This window comes from Xenopus tropicalis, chromosome 6 (assembly GCF_000004195.4).
Source record: "Xenopus tropicalis strain Nigerian chromosome 6, UCB_Xtro_10.0, whole genome shotgun sequence".
Classification (NCBI taxonomy): domain Eukaryota; kingdom Metazoa; phylum Chordata; class Amphibia; order Anura; family Pipidae; genus Xenopus; species Xenopus tropicalis.
In genome coordinates this window covers 129867943-129888360 of record NC_030682.2, presented here as the reverse complement: position 1 = coordinate 129888360, position 20418 = coordinate 129867943, and the positions used below count along the sequence as shown (strand labels likewise).

General features: G+C 39.5%; 1 protein-coding gene across 1 annotated transcript in view; it reads left to right on the top strand.

The window, feature by feature from the left end:
- The window catches only part of sdc2 (syndecan 2), a 63393-nt gene extending 51079 nt beyond the window's left edge, over positions 1-12314 (top strand). The window contains 4 exon segments of the mRNA NM_001017163.2: positions 5654-5750; positions 8169-8308; positions 9515-9626; positions 11976-12314. Coding sequence (NP_001017163.1) covers positions 5654-5750; positions 8169-8308; positions 9515-9626; positions 11976-12139 — 513 coding nt within the window. The 3' untranslated portion in view covers positions 12140-12314.
- The last annotated feature ends 8104 nt before the right edge of the window (positions 12315-20418 follow it).

The following is a 20418-nucleotide window of genomic DNA, read 5'->3' as shown; positions in this document are numbered from 1 at the left end:
AGCAGATTAGAAATCGGGTGCTGTTCAGATCCCTCACCTGTCTTAACAAAATCCGCCAAATTGATTTCGCCCTTTTACCACTGAGGTTATTTTTCTTGAAACTCAGAGTGGAAATGAATCTGTATGAGGCTTTGAGAGTCGAAGACTCTTGTAGAGAACACAGTACGATTGATTACAGCAGCTTTTGTAAGGTTTTAAAAGGAACAATCGTATTAAACACATCATTCTTCTGTGCAGGCTTCAGGACTTTCTAATAGGTTTCCATGGGATTGCCCTGAAATTTGACCACTGGAGGGATTTGGGATAATCAGCCAGGGCTGGGTGGTGTGCCTACGGAAAGGCTGCTAGGTGAGGCATTTATTATCATGCATGCTTCAGAGGTTACCCCAGCAGCTTTGCTAACATGCCCCCTGCCTAGAGTGTAGGAAGGAGAATACAGACAGATTTAGAAGTAACATCTATTGAAAAAGGGCAGACATGCCCCCCACTTGAAAAGTTCCACTTGGTGTTGCATTATTACAATCAGTTTATTGGCCTGGCTGAGCCAACTTGTTGCACTCTCTTTTGTACTGAGAGATTGAACTTCCTTAGCAAAAGCCATCTGCTACATACAACACCCTTTGTGTTAACTGGTAATTGATCAGGCACCATTAAAGTTTAAAATATTCTTATGGTAAATGAGACCCTTCTTATAAGTGTAACCATGTCTGATAAAAGTCAAAACTTACCCAGGATATACCTGTTTATTACAGGTTAATTTGTTGGCATTAGATTCTGCTCCATCTTTCAAGTGAGAGAATTGCTGTTGGCTAGCATGGCTCTCTGATGACCATGAAACCTGTAAATGCGCCTTCTCCTTGTGTTTAACTGCTCCAAACTCTCAGGCCTGATCGATTGTGAATGTGTCTGAAAAATGGTACAAGAAAGGAACATTTCTGCGTTGTAATTGAATAAGTTGGGTGTTAATCATAATGGCGGTTCAGTGCTGAAGCCATCCCGCTAGCAATAAATCACTGCCCTATTCAGAGGCTCCTGAGGGAGGCAAAGGGATAATTTATATCTGCACCGAGCAGGAATGGCTACAACAAATGGAAGTGTTCTAATTCACCTTGTTTGCCATTCAGCCTCATCATTTTATGCAGTCAACACAGAGTAGCACAAACACCCAAAAGGCTTAAATCTGCAGGCTAGGATTTTTAAGGCTGGATATCTGGAGGTGTTTTTATTTAAGTTTATGGTGACAACGGTGATTTCCTTTGGGTTAGCTTGCCCTTTGATCGTCTGGTGTAGGGGCTGGTGCCAAATAATGGATAATAAATCTGTGGATAGCGATCGCTTATATGGCGACTAGAGGCCACTAAAGGAATTCAAATAAATTGATGAATATGTCCATGTTTGGTAGAAGGTCAAGATTTGAGTCAATCTGTGGTGTATGTGGGTAATGGATAGTGACATGCCAAGTCCACATGGAGTCATCAGGACCAGGGAGTATGGGTCTGTGCAGATAATTTAATTCTAAACCATACTGGTTTGTTTTTACCAAAAACTTGTATTGTAGAAAGCAGTAACTTAAACCATTTGAATAGGTCTTTGCTCCTTGTATTTGTCTTTAATAAAACTAATGTGAAGAAATAAACTGGCAGGCTAGAGGGTTACACTAACAAAAAGCTTGATTATTAAGCACACAACTGTGATTGGATGGATTTCAGGCAAATCATTTGGGGCAACTAGTTGGTTCATTGCCATCCTGTGAAATTTCTGACCTCCCTTGTGTAATTCCTTCTCAGACCTTATCTCGTGATTGGTGCCAGCCCTTCTGCCATCCATGACCCTTGATGCAGCCATATTTGACCTCACACCAGTCTGCACGGTTATTCATGGTCCTCATTTCTATGCTCCATGGCCTGTCGGTCATTCTCAAACTAGGGGTTTCACCTGACCCTATAGAGAAAGTTCTGGCAGCACTTGAGTTGTGGTGGTTTAAGCACAGAGCCACCATCTCATGGGAGCAGAGAGATGCCAATAACCTGAGCCATGAGAGCCTAGTGTCAAGTTCTGGTGGGGTGTTCTGTTTGTCCATTTGAGTCGTACAATTTCACACAAAAAAGCATGAAAAGAGTATGAACAAAAACATGATCAGCGTTGAAACCATATTTTCTGGTTTAGGAAGGCAAACTGCAAAGCGTCCAAAACATCTCTGGAAATGTGAGGGAGTGAGATTGAAAAACTGATTTAAGAGTGTAAGAAATCACAGACTAGGCAGCCAGGCTTAACTTTCCGTGAAACCATCTGAACAACTGCTGTCGCCACCTCCCTATTAAAGAACCATTTTTGACTTTTATAAGCTCAGGGCATTGTGAGGAACCAGGCTAAGCCATTATGTTGTTAGCCCAATAAATGCACAGTGTTTAGGTGCAGAATATGTGCCAGTTATAAGCCAAACAACTTCCATGACAAACAGAACCACATCACAAAGGGGCACCAAATGGGTTGAGATTAACTGCTCATTTGGGTTCCAGTGGGACTATCAGCGCCTGAATTTTATCTAAAAGACTGATTCGTTTCAGCATTTTCAGATTTATGTTATATTTAAAATTCATGACAATGAACCTTGGTCTTTTTTTTTTTATGAATAAAACAGTTTCCTTTGTATTCAATAACAGCTATTATTTTAAATGGATATGTAGGAAATACTATGACTAGAGACTACTTACACACCCCGTAGGGCTCTGAGTCAAAGGCTTTTTCTGGAAATGATACAATAACCATTAGTTATGATGCAGATTTTTTTGGGGGTGATGATGTACTGGTGGAATAAACATATCATTCCGTGGATTGTTCTGGAAATGCAGAAAACAGTCTATTTAATCTCAACAGACTGATAGTCAGTGTGATGAACGGCGTCCCCCCTCTGTGCGTGCTTCACACCAGTTGACGCGACTTGTGCCATTGATTCTGTCTGATTGCCTTTTGCCAATACGTGTTAGTTCCGTCCATACAATGTCTGTCTCACAAATGAGCATGTTGAGAGTTTATTCTGTTCCCATGCTGCAAGATAAATCCGACCATAATTGATTGATTAATCTCTCGGTACATCTTGGTTAATGACTGCGGCATATGCACGGCCTTCTCTTGCAGCACGTGTACATTGTGCAGTGTGTATACTTTACTGGTCTATATATCACGGATCACTTGTATATCTGTATCTAAGTGCTTCTTGATGAGCAGAGCCCCTGGGGTGCTGTTGTAGTCTTGTGTTTATCTCTCTAAGGAAATATGTTATATGGAGGGATGCACCGAATTGTGGATTTGGTTCAGGATTTGGCCAAGTTTCAGCCTTTTTCAGCAGGATACAGATTCGGCCAAATCCAAGTGCTTTGCCAAACGGAATCTGCAAATTAGGATTTGGATCGGTATTGGGCCGATTCTTTCGCAAAGGATTCAACCAAATTCCAAAATAGTGGATTAGATGCACCCCTACTAATATGGAATAAAATATGATCATGGTGAAGAAACTTTTCCATGCATCCTGCAGTGGTACACATTATATATGGGTCTATTTTAGAAAAGCAATTTAATTTACCTAATAGTGCCCTTTTTAGTATTCCGGGTAAGGATCGGAATACTAGCAGCTGGTACTATGGAGCCAGAAGAGCACAGAAAGAGATATTTTGGATAATTACCCAGAGCCCAATGACTCCTTTGCCATAAAACCCAGCATGAGGGGATATAGCAGTCTCCGTCCTCCCCCTCCTTGTCCCCCCTTCCCATATCGGCTTTCACTATGGAAAAAATAAACTACAGGGGCAGTGGATGTGAGACCGGGCGTGTGGGCAGCTTTTGGGTTTCCAAATTCTCACAAGATTTCAGGAGTTGGCACAGCAGAGTCAAACGCTTATTGTTGACTATTCTTGAAAAATGTATTTTTATTAAAACATAGAAGTCGTGACGTAAACAGATAATAGATCCGTTATCTGGAATGCTCAGGACCTTGGGGTTTCCAAGTCTTTCTGTAATTTGGATCTCCAAACCCTGTCTAATAAAAAAAAAAAATAATAATAATTTAACCATTAGTGAAATAGAACTCTTTTTCCTTAAATAATGATTAATTATATGTTAGTTGGGATACAATTAGTGTTATTATTACAGAGAAAAAAGGAAATCCGTTTAAAAAATTTGGTTATTGATTAAAATGGCCGTTATTTTGAGCTTTCTGGATAACGGGTTTTCGGATAAGGGATCCCATACCCATTCAGTGTAATAGCATGAAAATTAATAGCATTAAACCTTATTGCTACTTGTGCTGCACACAGGTACAGTGACACCTACAGGTCAGTTTGTTTTCCCCAGTCCTAATTAAACTATAGCTGTATGTGGGGAAACGTACTCCTACAGCTAATAAAAATCTAATAAAAATTCCATCAGTATTATGTTTAAGTGTATATTTTGTTGGTACATTTAGCCTTACCTACAATAATTTAAAGTGTGGGTGAGGTGCAGAGGAATTTACCGAGCCTTCCATGGAATGGAGTTTCTCAGTACCCCCAAAAGATCAGCTGAGATCAAATCCCATAGATGGATGATAGATCTTAGATAAAATCAGTAAATTAATAAGTCCCAGCGACGGTGAGTCTCTCTCTTGCTATTGGTAGAGTTCTGACAGTCAGGTAGACCCTCCAAAACAGTCCATTGAGCCTGTGTGGGTTTTTTGTTTGTCTCCTGATTGCAAAACAGTTGCATTGTTCTATATTAGGCTTATGGTTATAGTTTCAACTTGTTTTGTGCTTAAAGTCGGTCTTTTTCTTCTTTGCTGTCTATTTGTATTCACTTACGCAGGTGTGATTCTCTTACATTCCGACCGGAGAAAGCATCCTTTGTTTTATATCTGAATATATATTGTATTTACTTGGCTGGCAGAACACCTTTTCATGCAAGTGTCATCTTGGCAGTGATTTTGTGCAACATGTTGGTTTTAGTTGTTTCTCTTAGGATGTGTCTTTATACGTTTTGCTCACGGCATGAGGAAATGTTGGATAGGCAGTCCTATCCAATCTACTCATCTAAAGGTTGCACCCTTTGCATTCTGGTTTCTGTATTGTCCACCTTTTGCGTTTATGGCTAATTTCTGGGTTTGTTGCCCAATACGTAGGCAGGAAGCACTACCTGAACAGGAAATACCAGGGGGAAATGTAGCCACAAGCTGGCAGAGTAACTGCAATGTGGCATTTCTCATGGCTGATCTTCCACAAGAGGTTACACTTTTCCAGCATATTATGCATTGGGCCACAGTCAGACCTGAGCATTTATATCTGGGGTATCTGAAGTTCTTGCCAAACATACACTGTCAGTAGGTGTCGAAGACTCTGGGGGCTTCCAGTATCACTCAGAATGTCGGGCATCCCAGACTTAATTTATTATGGGGGATATAAAATGAAATCAGCATCCACACCTGTATTGGAAGCACCCGTTCCATTAATATACTGTTTGTTGTGCTATTTATCTTGTAACTTTCAAGCCAAGTTACGTTTGACCTGATGGGATTGCACTAAACAGTGCCCTTTAAGAGTTGTTCTTGTGTTGGTTCTGTTTCGCTAATATTCTATGACGGAATCCCTTGGCATGGTAACTAAAATGTCCTAAACTTTGTTTGCAGTGGGCGCAGGCTGACAGAGACCTCTATATCGACAGCACAGAGTCGTCGGGAAACTACCCAGTTGATGACGATGATTACTCTTCTGGATCTGGCTCAGGTAAACTTTTCTTTTCATGAACTTTCCTTCTACAGTTTTAGAATTAAAATCTAATTTGGCATCTTTCCATCCATGTGTATAGTCTGTCAGACAGCCTTTGTCTAAAGCAAAATAGTAATTTGTACTGATGTAGCCTGAGGGATATTGTGGAGAATTCCGAATAAACACAATGGGAAGTCTGTTTCACTAGTGCTCACTGTTACAGAGAAAGTGCTTCACATCAGTTCTTGTATTATTGGAGCTCACAATCAATCTGCTATCCCATGGGCACACACTCTACCATGTATTCCATCAGAAACCTAGCTAACCAACCAGAGTGCCTTTAGGAATGTGCAGAATACATCCTTTTTGGATTCAGTTAAATTCAGTCCTCAATGAGAGATTCAGACCAGAAAAACATTTCGCTTTCAGTTGGTCAGTAAGTCCAAATCCTGTGTAATAACTGGAGATGGGGGTGACTGGATGAGGTCTTTGCAGATATGGTCACACCCTTTATCATCTTTATATAATTCTATATCGCCAGCAAGTAACCCAGTGCTTTACTTTCATTTCTAGAAAGCAGGGCTTTTCCAAAAATTTAAGGAACAAGGGTTACAAAATAAAAATGGGATCAAATGAAGTTACAGTTCTTTAACGCTTGGCTTTTAAAGGGATACTGTCATGATTTTATGGTGTACTTTTTTTTCTAAATTACACTGTTTACATAGCAAATAATTCACTGTACTATTTAAAATGTTATTCTTGAACCATCAAATGTATTTTTTTAGTTGTAATATTGGTGTGTAGGCGCCATCTCAGTGCATTGTGCCTGAGTCTGAGCTTTTAGAAGGAGCCAGCGCTACACATTAGAACTGCTTTCAGCTAACCTATTGTTTCTCCAACTCCCATGTAACTGGAGGAGTCCCAAGCCGGACTTGGATTTCTTACTATTGAGTGCTATTCTGATACCTACTGGGAGCTGCTATCTTGCTCCCTTCCCATTGTTCTGCTGATTGGCTGCTGGGAGGGGGGGGGATATCACTCCAACTTGCAGCGCAGCAGTAAAGTGTGACTGAAGTTTATCAGAGCACAGGTCACATGGCTGTGGCACCCTGGGAACTGAAGACTATGCCTAGCCCCATGTGAAATTTCAAAATCAAATATAAAAAAATTTGTTTGCATTTTTAAAAAACAGATTACAATGCAGGATTCTGCTGGAGAAGCTCTATTAACTGATGGGTTTAAAAAAAAAACCAAACAAAAAAAAACATGTTTTCCCATGGCAGTGTTCCTTTAAGACTCAAGGGGTCCTGCAAGAATTAATAACTATCCCCAGTATGTTAACGCACCTCCCAACATGTTTTATACTATACCCCAAAGCCATAAACCTGCCCAAGTTATAGTATCTTGTCTTTTACTTTCATATAGCATGTTCCAGAGTAAGCTGCAGTTCTACCTGCTAGGGTTATACAGCCTACAGAGGAACTGCAGCTTCACTTTATATTAATTCCTTCCCAGAAGGCAGACACTGAGAACCGGTGGTTCCCCCACCAAAATCAATTTAGCTTTGACTGACAACCAGGGTGTGGAGGCCTGTAGTTTAGAACTGTCCATCATAATGCAGTACAATTACCATTAAAATCCTTTTACAATGGATTTCACTGTGCAAAACGTTTGTGACTATTATCTAAGCCTTAAGGTATCTAAAAAAATATCTGAGGAAGATGCACGCTTTCTTACAGAACCTGCATTATAGTTGACAGCTGTTTGTACTTCATGAAATTTAAGATCTATAAAATTCAGTGTTTTTTTTTTTATCTTTTAGTAAATCTTTTCTTAAGTTTAAAAACTAGAGAAGGGTTTTTACTCATTGCTTCTTGGCTTGAATTTCCCAATTTATAAAGGGCCAGTAATCCCTACAGAAGCACAATACCATTCAGCTGTACCCATTTAGCATACAGTTGTTTCTTAAAAGGATTTATCACCCCTGTCGCACCCAATATATCGATTTTATTATATGTTCACATTGCTGGATATTTAAACCCAAGTCTTTTACATGCATTACTTGACGCCATTATTAAAAGTAAAATTCAGAACAGATTGGAGATTTACAGTGGAAAAGAATGTCTACATTCAGTGTAAGGAACAATGAAAAAAAAATTGTGGTTTTTAGACACTTTATAAAGTAAGGAAACTTGCCCATAACTGTAATGCTAGGTTTTATGCTGTTTGTGCTGTACTGTCTTCCAGCCATTGGGATGTGAGGGCCCCAGGTTTAACATGACTCTTGGAGAGAGAGATAGACAGGAAGAATTAAAGATTATAAAAGAGCAAAATCAGTTTATTATTAACCTCTCATTCCTTCCTAATGAACTTCCTGCGTATGAGTGAGTGGATCATGTACAAACAGCTTTCTTATAGGTCCCCTTTATTCCACAGGCATTCCAGCACGCGATGATGATGAAGACAATGTGGTGTTAACAACTGTCGAGACGCTAATAAGCAGCCCATCAAGTGAAATGCCATATGTTGACACCACAACATTGAAAACACAAACAAAAATTGCGCCTGAAAGCAAGGTAGGAGTGATGCCATTGCATATGTATAAAGTTACGGACCAAATATAGACTTTTATTGCCTTACAGCTCAAGCTGGCTCAGGTCCCACACACCAATGTACTTTATTGTTGTGCCCAGTATAGACGAAGCACATTATGTAGAACTTGCTAGTGGGCATCTACCGCTGCTTTGTGTTCTTGACTTTTGCTGCTGTAGATCAAGGTATTTATTTAGTTGGTTTGGAGGTTCAAACAGGTACCATTCCAGTAGAATAGGATTGCACTTTAATTGCTGTAACTCTGCACATGTAAACTTTCCTTTATCCGTATAGAACCGGTACTTAGGGGCATGTATACTAAGATTGGAGATAAATATCTTCAGTGATGTTGCCCATAGCAACCAATCAGCAATAAGATTTGAACAGTTACCTACAAGTTAGAAATCAAAGCAAAGACCTAATTGGTTGCTACAGGCAACATCCCTGGTGATATTTATCTCCATTCTTAGTAAACACACCCCATAGTCTCACAGACTAGGGGAGCCCTTTTGTGCTATAGTGACCTCCATCTGCTCCCCTTTCCCTCTATGTGCAGGCAGAGCTTACCACCAGCTTTGGGGCTCTGATTGATAGGATTCATTTTGGCTGCTAATAATTCAGGGTAGCGGCCATATTCTGATTGTCTGTCGCCATTTTGGTGTTGCCATTTTCATTACCTGTAACATATGCTTCACAGTTTAGCAAATTTAATCCAGCAATGTTTTATTTAGTTGGTTTCCACTGTATAGTGGGACATTTGGTGGTTTTTGGGTGCATTATTTGACTTTTTAGATCTATCACCCTCCCCCAAGCTTGTACAACTATTCATAGGGTTAATTGGCTAATGCTGTACAGTTGGTTGGTCACCTTCTTCCTATTCAGCCATTTATCTGTCACCCTTTCTCATGTTTAATGTTACTGTTCAGCCCTCCACCTGCATACAATGAAGTTCTCTAGTTCCCAAAGAATAAATTAGACTTTTTATTTTTGCCTCATTTGATTTATTCCTATCATTCTGTTCAGGCTCACTTTGTAATACATCATTCTGACATTCAAGCAACGATAGGGTAACCAAACTGCAGTAAAAATTACACGAGCAAGTTTAAAAAAAAAAAGTATTTTTGCACTTGTCTGTATAATACTGAATGTAGGAGAACTTCCATTGTATAAATATTTCCCCTCCTGTCCAGGAGCCTGGCGAAGTAGAGTCAACCAACACAGTTCTTGTCTATGGAAACAAGGATATCGTCCAGACTGCAACACACACAGAGAACCTGTTCCACAGAACAGAAGTACTTGCAGGTAAGGGCACAACAATGACTAAATGACTATATTGGGCAGATTCTATTCTGTCCTTTACATTGCTTTGCCTACTACACATTTTCTGTGGCAGCCAATTTAGGGAATTTACACACTTAATATTTCCATTAATTAGAATATTAAAATTGTGATAAACTAATGATTTGGTTCTGCTAGAACATTACCAGCAGAACATGCATGGAACGTCATCCTGGTGCTCCTTACCTTAGTGGGAAAGCACCCACTCAGGAGCCTGCCATTTGTTTTGATGAAAAGCAACATGAAATTGCACATTTTGCAGCTCAAATCCCTATCATTGATGCCGACAGGCCATTTTCATTAAAACTAAAGACCGCCTCCTCAGGCAGGTTTGGGTGCTTATCTGCTGGCTGAGAATTCTGGGGGAGAATATGACCAGTGTCCCATAAGCCTAAGGGCTGAACATCTGATTTTAAGTATATAAAGGCCTGTGGCCTCTCCTTGGCACTGCAACATATTGCCCTCACCCCATGTCTATTCACTCTTCATGGAGAAAAGCGGATGGGGCTTTGGGAGAATGCACGGCAAAGCTGCTTTAGGTGGTCGGGCTTTGGCACAACAAATAGCATTTGGTCTCTCTGAATTGATGTTATTTGATTTCCCCTGCTTAGTGTGGTGGCTGAGAAGGAAAAATGGGAAATGCCTTGTTTAATGTAGTTTATTATTAACATTTATTTATAAAGCGCCAACATATCCCGCAGCGCTGTACAATAAGTGGGTTACATACATTGGACATACAGAGTAACATATAAAGCAATCAATAACAGATACAAGAGGTGAAGAGAGCCCTGCCCAAAAAAAAATCTACAATAAAAACTAATTTTTAAATAAACTGACGTGTCCTAAAATGTTGTAAATGTGCTTAAAGGGGTTGTTCACCTTTACATTAACTTTTAGTATAATGTAGACACTAATATTTTGAGGCAATTTGCAGTTGTTTGTTGTGGTTCTTCAGTTATTTAACTTTTTGTTTATCAGCTCTCCAGTTTGGAATTTCAGCAGCTATCTGGTTGCTAGGGTATTGTGTAGCTTAGCAACCAGGCAGTGGTTTAAATGGGAAACTGGAATATACATAGGAGAGGGACTGAATAGAAAGGTAAGGAATACAAAGTAGAAATTCAGGTATAGGACCCGTTATCCAGAATGCTCGGGACCAAGGGTATTCTGGATAAGGGGTCTTTCTGTAATTTGGATCTCCATACCTTAAGTCTACTAAAAAATCAATAAAACATTAATTAAACCCAATAGGGCTGTTCTGCCCCAATAAGGGGTAATTATATCTTAGTTGGGATCAAGTACAGGTACTGTTTTATTATTACAGAGAAAAGGGAATCATTTAACCATTAAATAAACCCAATAGGGCTGTTCTGCCCCCAATAAGGGGTAATTATATCTTAGTTGGGATCAAGTACAGGTACTGTTTTATTATTACAGAGAAAAGGGAATCATTTAACCATGAAATAAACCCAATAGGGCTGTTCTGCCCCCAATAAGGGGTAATTATATCTTAGTTGGGATCAAGTACAGGTACTGTTTTATTATTACAGAGAAAAGGGAATCATTTAACCATTAAACCCAATAGGGCTGTTCTGCCCCCAATAAGGGGTAATTATATCTTAGTTGGGATCAAGTACAGGTACTGTTTTATTATTACAGAGAAAAGGGAATCATTTAACCATTAAATAAACCCAATAGGACTGTTCTGCCCCCAATAAGGGGTAATTATATCTTAGTTGGGATCAAGTACAGGTACTGTTTTATTATTACAGAGAAAAAGGGAATCAGTTTTAAAATTCTGAATTATTTGATTAAAATGGAGTCTATGGGAGATGGGCTTTCCGTAATTCGGAGCTTTCTGGATAATGGGTTTCCGGATAAGGGATCCCATACCTGTAATAATAAAACTGTAAGATCACAAACAATAGTTTGCAGCTGCTGGGGTCAGTGACCCCCATTTGAAAGTTGAAAAGATTTAGAAGCGGAAGGCAAGTAATTAAAAAACTGTAGATATAAATAATTAGGAGGTAATTCCAGATGTCACTGCCATTAGGTCATGCCCTTACAACCTGGCAGTAAGGGATTCGTGTGAAGTAGGGGGAATTAAGGAAACTGTCAGTTTTTATAGAAGGCCAGGAAGACCCTGCAACAGCAATATCACTGCTGAGCCGTCCCGCAATATTCCCATTATACAAGCGCTAACAGGTTTGGGGAAAGGAAAGTGCTTTGTGCCCAGGAGCAGTCACGTGAGTGAAAGAAACAATGAGATGCTCCGTGTCCTGTTCTTCGTGTAACACGTCCTGTCTTGTTTTTCAGCTGTCATTGCTGGGGGCGGCATCGGCTTCCTGTTTGCCGTATTCTTAATCCTCCTGTTGGTGTACCGCATGAGAAAGAAGGACGAGGGCAGCTACGACCTCGGCGAACGCAAACCATCCAGCGCCGTCTACCAAAAGGCACCAACTAAAGAGTTTTATGCATAAAACTTGCTACTTTAGTGTCTCTTTTTACGAGATCACTGAACTTTTCTTTTAAGTAAAAAGCTTTTGCATAGAATAATGAAGATTTTTTTTCATTAAAAAAAAATAAAAAATACCTTCACGGTAACTTTATGATAAAAAATCCCATTATATTTAAAAACAAAACAAAAAAAAAAAACAACTTTTCATTTATTCCTTTAAAGAGAAAAATAAATGTAAAAGTCAATTCTTCACATTATCATTGTTGAGTGAATAACCGCAGCAGAGTATTATTTTCTAAGACCATTGGTATTCACCAAAAACAAAAAAAATGTCGCCAACCTTTATGCATAAACACACAAACGACAATGGGAAATGGTGGCGCCAAGCTTCGGGTCAATGAACGGTTGTTTAATATTTTTAGCATGTCTCAGATCATTCAAATTTTAGTTTTATTTCATTAATTTATCTGTTTCCAAACACAATGCCTTTTGTAGTTGTCATGGTGCAATTGTCTTAGGGTAATTCAGATATACAGTATATAAGTGTAAATGTTTTTTTTTTTCTTTCCTATGTAAACATTAACCTGCGAGGATTTGTATAAAACTGTAACGATATTCATTTTACACCATTGTTCTGTTTTCTTTGTTTCTCAGTGTTCTTTGGGCAAATTTAACACGATGAGTGTGTAAAATTGGAATATCCCCCCTCTCTTCCCCAACCACAAAGCTGTTAGGTGAAAGCCACGTGGGTAAGAACGATTGTTGGCTGCTCGTATTTGCTGCAACCAATGGCATTGTTTGGATTCAGCTATATACAAATTGTTAACGACCATTATCCCAAGAGGCAGACATTGGCTGCCTGCTGTAAAGATACGATTCTATCCAATGGGAGTATTTGTATTCGGAAGAAATTCAATTTTCCAAACAAAAAGTCACCCACGTGGCCTCAGCCTTAGTAAGCTCCCCTTAAATAAAGGTGCATTCTCTGTTCATATTTGCCATTTCACTGCCGAAAAGACCAACAAGTCCTTACCATCTTGTAGATTTCTCTGGTCAAGAGTTTTGTTGTTTTATCGATAACGTTCCATCCGTTTTATTCCTTTTTTGGTTCTCTTTTTTTCCCATCAGTTTAGTCCAACCCACTATATTATATATATTATAAAAGTTTTAGTCTTACTTTATGAAAAGGAATTGAAAGTCCAGAGCTTTGGAGTTGTAAAGACTCCGCCATGTATTGTGCAACAGAGGACTCATTTAAGAGTGTAGTACCAGGGATGAACATAAGGAAGCAGTTGGTTTGTTGGGCACCTACATGCTATGCCTTAGAGACATATAAAACCAGGTATACTACAGGTTTTAGTAAGCCAATAAACACATTGCTTTTTAAACCCATGTTATTTAGGGAGCAGATGAATCCTTTAATACCATTATCCGTTGGAGAGGGCCAGCAGAGCATTGCGTAGGATGTCCTACGGGTGCCTCTTGCCATATTTGCTATGTGATATTGGACAGAGGATGAAGGTTGAACCAAGTCCAAAGACTATAACAGTATTCTGACAAAGTTGCAGATGTCCGTGGCCACTGTATTCAACTCCTTTACATTTTCAAGGTACGACTTGGGAGTTTCCAGCGCAATTTTGTCTTTTTTTTTTTTTTTTTTTTTTCAACACGCATTTTAAGTTGTAAGAGTCTTTTTAAGCCTTTGAAGTGCCTATGATTCCATGTAAATTGTTACAGACTGTGTTACAGAGTGTATGACAGTGAACAAAAAAAATATGTTGGTATTTTATAAGCACAGAAAAATCTAATGGTAATTTTGTAGTCTTACATCAATAGACCTAAAATGTAATTTGGGAACATAAACACTACTGAATAAAATCATGTGGCCTAATCACGGCTATTTCAGTGTCATTATTTCTTGCGTTCTTCTCTGGCGAGAAACGGAGGGTTATTTGCTTATTACGTACATGCTTCATTGGGATTTAAAATCAAAGGTCGATGGGGGAATAGCCTCTTTGTGTTAAGAAAAGGCTGCATTATATTCTCAATATATACACTAGAATCGAATGAATATATAATAAATGTTATAGGTTTCACATTGAGCAAGGCATTAATACTAAAGCATCTTTCCCAGTTTGTTTGGGGCCCTATTGTGCAGCTTTGTAATGCACCGGAACGTACAATAGTTGTTACAGAAACTGCTTTTGCAAATAGGAAGTCATCAACTACAGCTTGAATTAGTTCCTGTTGCCCCCCAATAGTGTTCATAGCTTTCTGTGGGCACATAGATGACACCATGACAGTACAGCGCAGCCCTGACGGCCCGGCTACCTAAGGGAGCCCCAAGCAATCTGTATTTAAAAATGCCATTCATTGTTCTGCAAGTGTTGAAAACGTTCTTTCAAAATTCTGATGTTCTTTTAAAAATATCTTCAAAGTCTAAGAAACAAGAGCCTTAGGGACAAGGAGTAACCACTCTCTGACATTATCACGACCTGTGAACTCCATCATTGCAGTGGTGCCAAGCCTACTCTGGGATGTGCTTAAGATCAGAGAAGACATTCTTTACATAAAAAAACGTGATCCTTAAAAGGATTCTGTCAGGGAAAACATGTTTTTTGTTTTTTTACAAAACACATCAGTTGATAGCACTCCCTTGCCAGAATACTGCACTGAAATCCATTTTTTAAAAGAGCGAACAGATTTTTGATATGGGGCTAGACATGTTGCTAGATTCCAAGGTGCCCTCAGCCATGTGACCTGTGCTCTGATAAATTTTAGTCTCTCTTTACTGCTGAGCTGCAAGTTGGAGTGATATCCCCCCCCCCCCCCCCACCAGCAGCCGCTCAGCAAAACAATAGGAAGGGACCAAGATAGCACCTTGTGGTAGATACAAGTCCAAGTAACATTATTAATCTGTATACTTTGGCTACAATGTGGTTTACTTTATGGTAGATATGATAACAGCACTCAATACTAAAAATCCAAGTCCAGCTCAGCCAATTTATGACTCCTCTAGTTACATTAAGCAGGAGAAACAATATTTGAAAGCAGTTCTAATGTGTAGCGCTGGCTCCTTCTGAAAGCTCAGACATTTGTTGGTTCAAGAATACAATGGTAAATGGCAGAGTGAATTCATTGCTATGTAAACAGTGTCATTTAGAAATAAAAATTACACGATAATATTAATTTTATATTGTTACTTATGTCTAAGTGGTAACCTCAACCCCAGGGAAACCCCAACTTTTTAACTGACTTAGCAAAATACTACTTGATAGTAATGGCTGCTCACAGACTAGGAGTTGCTTGTTAGTCGTGTCACACTTAGGGAGAGTGCCCTCCTTTGTTCCACAGCTGCTCTCTGACTGCCATGACTTTGGGCGCTGCCCAACAAAGAGCAAGCTTCTAGCAAATACATAGCAATACTTTGTACAGCCCTTGTTTGCTCATGTGAGTCCTTAATCTTTGTATTTGTCTATACGTGTTATCCATTTAGGAGATAGCACATTGGCATTTCTTATTGCCTTTAGGGGCACTTCTGGAGTTAATAATACCCTTGTCCGCTGACAGCTGCGGTACCATTTAACTGAAAGTGAAACACACAGTCTATTGCAGACACTGATGGCGTCATTCCTCAGCAACCCACACTTACCAGCAGAACCGTCTGCCACAGGCCGTGTGTTTCCCATTCAGATAACTGGGAACCGGCTGTCAGGGGTACACAGGAATTCTGATTACCAGGAATTTTCAGTGAGAGAAATGGAAAACATTTGTGTGCTATAAGCCTTAAAGGGCAGCAGGCACCTATATACACTTTCATCTTTGGCAAAAGAAATGTGGAGAAAAGGTATTTTATTTTTTTTAATTTAAAAAAAATGCAATTTTGTTTTAGAAATCTTCAAAGGGCTATTATTTTGCTTTTATCCTTACTATCTATTTTATCCCTTCCCATGTAATCAGGGGAGACTGCAGGTGTAACTAGGAAGGGGAAATTCTCCCACTATTGCTCTGAAGGACCAGGAAGTGGGAAAATAAACCTGCTAAAGATCGTTCTTAAAGCAACAGGGAAGACATATGCTCAGTACAATATCTAAACATTGATCAGCTGACCTAGTTTTCCAAAAAGGTGTACTGTATATTATTGGCTTTTTCTTTAAAATGGGTGGTTATGAAGGCATTCACATTATTTTGAGAATTTTGAAATGAGTAAGTAATAGGGTGATTTCTCAAAATGCTTAAGTAGCTGCTGTTCCAGAAACAAAATAAATAGTGCAAGGGTTACAGCATACAGTACAAAGTCCCATTAAATGCAGTAAAGGAATTAAATGTGGGAGTTGTAAAAAAAAAAAAAAAAAAAAAAGGGGGTGGGGGTGGGAGAATATGGCTGATAAGGTAATTGGGCTGTGAATCAAGGAATCTGGGGTACAATGTCTGTGTCAGTCCTTAGGTAAGTTATATCGTTATATCTCTGTTCATCAGGGACTTACGTTTTTGTGAACCAATTACTTAATGCCACTTGCACTTTAACCTGGGTTTAAGGGATGCTGAACTAGAACTGAGGTACTGTGCCAGGGTATTAGGTGTCCCCCTAGTAAAGGTAGAAATAATGATCTGCAAAAAAAAAAAAATGTTGGTTCACGCCCACATGGTGGCATCAACCCCTAAATACCATGCCCATTTTACAAAAACACACCATTTTCCATGTTTGGAATGGCAGGATCAGAATCATAAAGTGCACCACAAGACAATGTGGCCCCTGGCATTTCAATCACATATTGTGGCCTAAGCATTTTATGGCATACTCTGGTTTCTACACTTCATGATAGTAAGATCACTGCAGAAATAACCAATGAGCACTCCATTAACACCAGACTTGCCAGTAAGGTCATTGTAATAAAGGCTAAAGAGCACTCCATTAAACCTAAGCATGCCAGCAAGATCACTACAGAGATGGCCAAAGAGGACTCCATTAAACCCAAACATGCCAGTAAGAGCACTGCAGAAATGGCCAAAGAGGACTCCATTAAACCCAAACATGCCAGTAAGAGCACTGCAGAAATGGCCAAAGAGGACTCCATTAAACCCAAACATGCCAGTAAGATCACTGCAGAAATGGCCAAAGAGGACTCCATTAAACCCAAACATGCCAGTAAGATCACTGCAGAAATGGCTAAAGAGGACTCCATTAAACCCAAACATGTCAGTAAGAGCACTGCAGAAATGGCTGATGACAACTCTATTAACCCCAAATGCATAAATGGATACCTTGAAACATTAACTAACCCAAGTAGAATGCCACAAAAGCTGCCCCAACACTGCTTGTCTCTCTCTGGTCACCTAGGGTAGAAGTGTCGGCTTTAAAGGTGGGATGAGTGCAGCAAGGTCCCTGCAGACCCTAGTGGTGTCTGGGAGTTCTGCTGTGGGGGCTTATGTGCGCCACTGCGTTCATTACAGCTGAAGGCTTATTTTACTGCCCCCAGGCCTCAGCCATATGAAGCATCATTAGCACAACTGCACTGACACCAGTTACATTTGTCTTCACAGGAAAAAGTCATAACTAATCATTTGGAACACAATATTGTGACACATTAGGTATCCGCTAGTGCTGTGTATAAAGATCAAGAGGGAGGTTGAGAAATATAATGTATTGGGGAGACTTGATTTTAGTTATACATTCATCCATATTTATTATTTATAACTTTTTTTTATACAGAGCTGTCATATTATGGCCTCATTTTTAAGACATGATTTCAATTTCTTAAAAAAGCAGCAATACTGAACAATTTACCAGCAAAAAACTGGCAGCTTTTACCAGCGGGGAATTGTAACGCTAATAACCTATATTACAAGCCTCATTCACACAGGAATTTAAACGGGGTGAATTATGCCGCTCCTTAGTGCATCTGGGCCATTACTGGGAAACATTTTAACGGAGAAATTGAAGGGTCAGGCACAGAGGGACAGGTGTGCGCAGGATTGGATATCTGGCGTATGGAGCAGCTAATTAGTCCCACAAGTCTCAGTAGAATGAGAATAGTCTTCGGTAGAGATTGAAGTCCCGAGGTCGGTTACAAGCTGACATGCAGATGAGTGAGCGCTGTCAGGATTCCGACCTTTAGAAGCAGTTCTTTCAGCTTCAGTGAGCCAGGCGGTCTCTCCGAGGCGCCAGGTATGATGGATATACGTTGACTATTTCAACAGAAAAAAAAGCCATTTTGCTGCAACTGTGTGATGGTATCACTGGAGGATCCCAGACTCATCTGCTTATCCACGATTACTCTCATACTTTCATTTACGACTTGTTATACTGTATATAAATGAGGATCAAACGCAATGAACGAAGGTTTAGTTTTTAGTGATCCAATTAATCTCACTCCAGTGCACTTATGTAGTTTCCATAGATCTAAGGATTATTATGCAGGTTACATACAAACATACAACCAATAAATGAAACAATGGAGCTTAAAGGGGACCTGTCATCCAGACATAAAGACTGTATAGTAAAAGTCCTTTTTAAATGAAATACAAAACCCAAATTCTTCTTTTTATTAAAACATCCATACCTGTTATAAAGGTATTTAAAAATCTCAGCTGTCAATCATATATCAGGTATAGAAGCAGGGCAGGTAATTACTTTCACTTTCCATTCAGCACTTCCTCGATGTCACAGCCTTTCATACATTCCTCTCCCTCCTTGCAGTCTATAATTGTGTTCCCCATTCTGCCACCTACACAAAATGGCGCCTGCTTTCTGTGATTGTAAGACTGAAGGAAACAAGATTTAATTAGTGTGTGTAAAGTTTCCTTTGACAAACACAATAGAAAAATGACTTGGAATCATTTCTTATGTGACAGGTCCCCATTAAGTTGGCCATACAACATAGTTTGGCAGGGTCGCAAAATGAGCAGATCTTTGCCTGATTTGGCCGCCCAATCATTGGGCCAAATCAGGCTGATACAATCGTTTGGCTGCCATGGATCCTATGGAAATTGGTATGTATATTTGTATAGTGCTACTTATGTATGCAGCGCTGGTCAGAAAAGAACTTCATCAGTGCTCTGATTTGGCCCTTGACTCATGTAGGATGATCAGCGGGCACCATACATATGCCAATAAGCTGTCAAAAAAGTCTGGTGAGTCCAAGTTGGATGCTTTTTTGGCCCATGTATGGTCAGGTTTACTTTGTGCACAGGGTTATTGTCCTGCTGAAACAGGAAAGAGCCTTCCCCAAACTACTATTGAATCATAAGGAATGTCATTATATGGAGTAATGGGCCCTGTATTGCCCGCGATGGTGTCCGGACAGAGCCAAGGGACAAAAAGCTTGCATTTTTTCATCACTTGGGGTCATATATATCAAAGGTCTCTGTTGACTTGTATAGGATTTTAGGGGCATATTTATTAAATATTAGAATTGAGTTCACTCTATTTTTACCCTTTGATAAATATGCCCCTAAAAAATCCTTTCCAACGAGCTGTGAAAGTTCACTCTGGTGAGGTCTTTTTTTTTTACAGAAACAGGGCCTGCTTGGGGATGTTCCCCTGTGGATTATTGGAAATGCAGTGTTTCATGCCCGTTTAGCAGGTCTGTTTTCCCTTTTTCATAAATACACTTGTACCTTGAAAGTAATTTCACTTGAGGAGGCCATTAAAGAACTATTTAGTGCAGAAAGATAGAAAAATAAATTCACATAATAATAATTCCCATAATGAAGATGTTGTTGTTATGAAGAAATGCTTCAAAAACAGTTTTTCTGCAACAAAGAAAAGGTTTCAGCTTGATATCAGGAGTCAATACTGAGAAAAACGTGGTACTGCTTCACTCACAAAAATGTAAGGAAATAAAGAGAAGGGCACTGATATAATTTCCCTACTGCGAGATCCAAATATTAGGGAATTCTCTGCCAGAAGAGTTTGTGTTGAGAGCCAATGCAGCACTGCAATGTAATCTGTTATTGAACATTGATCCAAACCCCATTCCCAGTTGCAGTTATTGGCTAGAAGGGAATATTTCCTCACTGGAGCACATTTGACAAGGCCGACAGGTAGGATTTTGGGTAATTTGCAGCATTAATAGTGACCAAGGGATCTGAGCAAGGTGCTGAATCCAATGGACCCATGTAAAGTTGCAAAAAAATGAGACACCCATTATATAAGATATTACATGTCTGCAAGACACAGTGCTATTTATGTTCTTCAAGATGCAGTGGCACAAAGTAATACAGAACTATATTATACAGAACGATTCATATCAAACCTCCAAATAAAACCGCACGTTAGTAACTACAACTTATTCCTAT